The sequence below is a fragment of the Sebastes fasciatus genome, chromosome 11 (assembly GCF_043250625.1).
Source record: "Sebastes fasciatus isolate fSebFas1 chromosome 11, fSebFas1.pri, whole genome shotgun sequence".
Taxonomy (NCBI): domain Eukaryota; kingdom Metazoa; phylum Chordata; class Actinopteri; order Perciformes; family Sebastidae; genus Sebastes; species Sebastes fasciatus.
In genome coordinates, this window is record NC_133805.1 from 23,268,859 (window position 1) to 23,274,748 (window position 5,890).

The 5,890-nt window shown below is 42.2% G+C and overlaps 1 protein-coding gene across 2 annotated transcripts; it reads left to right on the forward strand.

Moving 5' to 3' along the window:
• On the forward strand, positions 1–5,573 carry ftr67 (finTRIM family, member 67). Of its 2 annotated transcripts, none has more exons than XM_074651712.1 (7): positions 1–730; positions 1,785–1,880; positions 2,038–2,271; positions 3,291–3,450; positions 3,535–3,636; positions 4,097–4,195; positions 5,039–5,573. In XM_074651712.1, exons 1-7 carry the CDS (start codon positions 122–124, stop codon positions 5,104–5,106), a joined length of 1,368 nt encoding a protein of 455 aa, XP_074507813.1. In that variant the 5' UTR covers positions 1–121; the 3' UTR covers positions 5,107–5,573. The 2 variants fall into 2 exon arrangements, with proteins under 2 accessions (XP_074507813.1, XP_074507811.1); XM_074651710.1 differs by having other exon boundaries at positions 3–730; positions 3,535–3,639.
• Positions 5,574–5,890: the final 317 nt, after the last annotated feature.

Here is a 5,890-nt window from a genome sequence, read left to right on the forward strand (position 1 = left end):
CTCTGCTCTGACCACGCCCCCCTACGTTTCACTTCCTGTAAACAAAGCAGCAGCTGTCTGTCCTGTTGTGTGTTTTCACTCTAAATCTAATCTAACGCCAAACTTCAGCGTGTTTTCGACGATGGCTCAAGCCGGAGTGGTCCTGGACAAGGACCAGCTGAACTGCTCGGTGTGTCTGGACGTGCTGCGGGACCCTGTGACGATCCCCTGCGGTCACAGCTACTGCTCGGGCTGCATCAATAACTACTGGGACCAGGACGACTACCTGGGCATCTTCGTGTGTCCGCAGTGCAGGCACAGCTTCAACCCGAGGCCGGTGCTCAACAGGAACACCATGCTGGCCGACGTGGTGGAGAAATTCAAGAAGACTGGACTCCAAGAAGTCCCCACGTCGACGCCGACGTCTGTGAACCAAAGTTACGCTGAGGCCGACGACGTGTGCTGCGACGTGTGCACCGGGAGGAAACACAAAGCTGTGAAGTCCTGTCTAGTGTGTCTGGCCTCCTACTGCGATGTCCACCTGCAGCCACACTACGAGTCCGCTGCCTTCAAGAAACACAAGCTGGTGTCGGCCTCCAAGAAGCTCCAGGAGACGATCTGCGGTCGACACGACAAGCTGCTGGAGGTGTACTGCCGCACCGACAAGCAGTGCATCTGCTACCTGTGTCTGACGGACGAACACAAGGGCCACGACACGGTGCTGATTGAGGCCGAGATGCAGCAGAAGCAGGTAATCGATTCAATCAAATCATCTTGATTGATTCAAGACAAGGCTGGTGATCTAGGCTGGTATATAGACCTGGTCTGATGTGATCTACATGGTGTAAACGCAAATACAAATTACAAATTGCTTAAAGGCTTCACAACTTTTTTGTATTATATTTCAGGAAATAAACATATTCAATATAAATATATGGACAAACAGAAATTCACAACAACACACACAAATATACATTTGTTCCACATTAAATAAAACAAGTACAATACATTAAAAATATCCAAAGTATAATGTTTTAATATCTGCAAAATAAATACAATTTCAAACCTTCTTGTAATGTGTACAGATCCGGACTAATGTGGTCTTGGTTGCGGAAAAAAACTGTGAAATTGCCATTTCTTCCTGTTTTTAAAAGTAAAATAACCCAGTTTTTCCATAATCTAATCTAGTCCAATATTAAACCAAAAGACAGCATTACTTGTTGATCTAGACCTGGTCTGATGTGGTCAGCATGGAGAAAAGGGTACAAAATGCAGTTTTTCCTGTTTTAACAAATTACTTAAAGGTTTCACAAACTGGATTATCTATGATCAGTGTCCATGATAATCAAATCTAAAATTGAAATGTCTAAATAGATTCCTTTTTTTAATCTAATGTGTCTAAAATTTGATATGGTCGAGGACAAGTTTTTTCCTGCCACTGTCGCATAAGAATGCAAGCTCTTTGGGGGTCTCTTGTTGGGTCTCTCTAAATTATAGAGTATAGGTCTAGACCTGCTCTATATGAAAAGCGTCTTGATATAACTTCTGTTATGATTTGACACTGAATTGAATATGGTCTTGATGGAGATAAAGCAATGAAATCTACTTTCTATTTTCATAAACAGAATAAAGGCTTCGCAAATCTGGCAAGATATTTTAAACAGTCTCTAGAGAACAATATAATGAAACCAGCAGTCGTTGTATTTGCAAAATCCAGCACGTAGTGATGTAACCATAAAGATGCTGAGATCTCCATGAAGTGAAGAGTGACTTTGATTTAAATTTTTCACAATATTTTTCCTCAGAGGCAGATTGGTGACATGAAGCAGAGCTCTCAGCTGAGAATTCATGAAAGGGAAAAGGAAGCCCAGGAGATCAGACAAGCCATTTTCTCTCTCACTGTAAGTGGCAACATCCCGCTCGGTCTGATATATAAATACAGTAGATCACTACATAGATGCTAAAAATATGTCTCACCTCTTCCAGAGTTGTGTGAACAGTTCATAATTAGACAATTTAGACAATGCCTGCTGTATGTTGCTTTGTGTCTCCCTCCAGCGCTCTGCTCGGGCAGCAGCCGAGGAGACCGACGCTGTCTTTACCGAACTGATTCGGTCGATCGAGCTGAAGCGTTTCGAGGTGAGAGAGCTGATCAAAGCCCAGGAAAAGACCGCCGTCAGTCAGGCCGAGCGGCTGCTGGAGAAGATGCAGAAGGAGATCGCTGAGCTCAAGAAGAACGAGGCTGAACTGGACAAACTTTCCCACACTGAGGACCACGTCCATTTCCTTCAGGTAACAACGCCTAGATTGTAGTGGAAAGGGAGAATAGAGAAAGCTCAACACTATACATAAAAAAACAAATGGGAATCAGCTAAAGAAATTTCAGACGAAGAATGATATAAAATGTGTTTGACACAAAGTTTGTTTGGCAGAATCTGACTAGGTTCTTTTTATTTATATATATATATATATATATATAATAAAACGCCATCAAATAATTATTTTTTTGCATATTGAGTACTTTTTATACTTAAAGGGACTGTTTGTAACTTCTTACACGTATAAATCTACCGGGTTGGGATCCCATGCGCGGTCGCATATGCGCGCTCGCGTGTGGCCGGAGTCTCTGCTCCTCTGCCTGCTTGCCTCACTCACACACCGCGCGCGTTCTCGCACCACCTCTAGACGTGAACGCGCGCTCACTACACACTGCAGAAGAGTTAGTTTAGCTCTGAGGATATCTAGTGAATGCACAGTGGACGTTTGTGCAGAAATAACTGCTGCAGCTCCTCCAGACCAACAGAGGTTTCCCGTGTCTTGTGAAATGACGGGGCTCCGCAGCAAGAAACGTTATCGTTTCCGACCGGGTGCCGGAGGGAGACACCGGCACCCGGTCGGAGACGATAATGTTTCTCTTCCTGCTTCAGCCCCGGAGGCTGAGGCAGGAAAAGCCAACACTAGGATCAGCAGTGATTCATGGAGAGACCTTCGTCTGGTCAGCTAACATTACTGCCAAGCAGGTGAAATATAGAGTGATATTGTGGTTTTAGCTGACGTGTGTCGCCTCACTGTTTTGAGCGATGCTCGTTCATGTCTATTTAGAGCGAGCAAGCGCGAGCCCGACGCTGACTTTCGTTGACTTAACGGCCACAGGTTTCGCTGTTAACAAGCAATTCTGAAAGTTACAAACAGTCCCTTTTAAGGTATATTTTGCTAACAATACTTTGTCTATCACTTGAAACTAAATGGGCTGATTTTTTTCTCGGATTTCCAACACCTCAAACTCTCTGCCTCTGTTTTTGTTATTCCAGAGTTGTCAGTCTCTCCACGCTCCACCCGTTCTGTCAGCTTTGCCTCCGGTCACCATTGACCCCAACCTCACCTTCGGCCCGGTGATGACAGCTGTGTCCGATTTTAAAGGACTGTTGCAGGAGGTCTGCCAGGGAGGATCTGTCAGCATCTACGAGAAAGGTTATTAGATACAAAGGGGTTATCATCAAATTTGTGTTTTTATCCGATACAAATTATTCTGTCAACTCTGTTTCTCTTTTGCAGTGAGAGATATAGTGATTGTAGGTCCTCCAAATCCTGATGTACAGCTGGACACAACACAGCCCAGTGACGGTGAATCAGCTGTACAAATGGAGGCAACACTCGGTAGTGAGTCTATAAACCTGTTCATGCTTGTCTTCAGAATATGATTTGGATGAGTCAGTCACAAAATTACAGCTTTTAAGATAGGTGGTAAAACACCCCAAAACTTTTGATAATCAAAGATGCATTTATCAACTAGTATTGACAAAACTGTGATATGAATATCAATAAATTCATGCACTTGGTAGATGATTCTAAGTTGTATCATCCGCACTGCTTTATATTGATATTTTTCATACTTTGATTACATTCTATGTGATAAAAAGGTCTTAAATGTAACTCTGTTTGTGCATCCCATCCTAACCACATTATTATAGAGCACAAACACCTTACCCAACTTGTTTGTTTATAATAGAGTTTGTTGAGTCTGCTCAAGTGGATGGATGACAGTGCTGCAGATTCTTACAGTTTGGACAGCTGAGACTCTGCAGTGTTACAGTGTTTGTTCTCTTTGTTCCTGCAGTGTGCCCTCGACCTGGCCTGGACCAAAGACCTGTGAACCCTCTCAACCCTTTCCTCCCTCCTGGAACTGCTGTGCCCACCTTTGCCTTCTCACCTTTCGGTAAATAGAGCTATTATCAAAATGTTTTATATATATCAGCATTAAAAAATGTGCGGAGCCGATTTTACACGAGAAAACCAAATGCAAATCGTATCAAAAATTTTACAATTTTAGTGACTGAAAGAAAGAAACATAAATCCTGCAGTGGTGGAAGAAGTATTGAGATCTTTTACTTCAATAAAAGTTGCAATACCACACTATGAAAATACTCCTTTACACTTTACTTGTACAGACATACAAGTTTTATACAGAAGTATTAGCGGTAAGGCTGCGTTCACACCAGATCAGGCATTGCGGCGATTTACCACAGGATTACGCAGGGGTGTGGGAGAGTCACTATAATGGCCCATTGACTACACAACGGTTAATGTCTTCTGTTCCCTCATGGCTGGGTTGTACAGCTCTGGATCGCCGGTCACGTGATTGGTCACCCGCAGTGTGACGTCGGGTTGCATTTCTCCAAAAGTTGATTCTGTTTCGACTTGGGCGGATTCAAAATGAAGACATTTGAAAGGGGAGGACTGGCATTTTCACCGCACTGTCTGATCTGATGTGAATGCAGCCTGAATGTACTTAAAGTATCAAAAGTAAAAGTACTCATGAGGCCACAGAATGAACCCTGTCAGAGTGTTATATTATATTACTGGACTATAATTTCTGATGTGTAACTAAGAAAGCAGCATTTTAATATTATAGCTGGTTTAGGTGGAGATCATTTTAGCTAGTTTACAGTACCAGTATGCTACAGATCACGTCCAGGAACATATTTGTGATTTGATTTGTGAGCGTTTTTTTATCGCCTCAGGGTGCTGTAGACTACTAATCCCTGTTCTGTCTGCTCAGGCTCCAAACTCTCCACAGGATCCAGACAGAGGCACCTTCAGCGACGCGCTCACCCGCGGAGGAAATAGACTCGTAGTGGACATCATAATCGACATTTCACACGCACCTACACGGTTCTGAATGTCTTTATACCTCAGTGCTCTTCTCTCACACATCTGTACTGACACTGAATTGTACATTTTATAATTCATCTTTTGGTAATAATTTAATAGTATTTTCACCAATCAGCTGCATCTTGTATTCTAGTGCAGGTAGAAAAGAGTATTTAGAACCACAGAACATACATAGACAATGCATTTACTTTAAGTATAAAGCAGCATGAAGGACTGACTCACTACATCTTTTTTTTTTTTCATTATTTTAAAGGAAATGCCTTGAAACTTAGTAACGTTTTAGGTTGGTTTTTTTTAAACAAGTTTATGCTTTTTTAATATTTTAACTAAAACTTCTAATAATAATTTTGATTTACAGACATGTGTAATAATATATTGTGATTTGTGACATTAAAAAAGGAAAACACTTGTACAAACAAAAAGGCTTTTTAAACGGTGGTGTTTATTTGCATGGAGGCTGGTTTTACATTTCATAGTGCTTTGAACAAATATGGTCACTATGGTTTCTGGTGTAGAAGTGGAATAACCGGTTGATCGTGTGCACACACACAAAGTGCAGTGCTTTTGTGTCAAATATTTGTGTCAAATAACATTAGTGCATCTAAAATAAACTCATCTACGTGGGAGAGGTGGTTCAATAGAAGGGTTGTTCTTTTATTTGGGACAGCCTATTATTAGCTGGCTCTCTGGCTGTGATTGGACGCTTCCTGGTGCAGGTGCAGCAGGTGAAACCTGATCC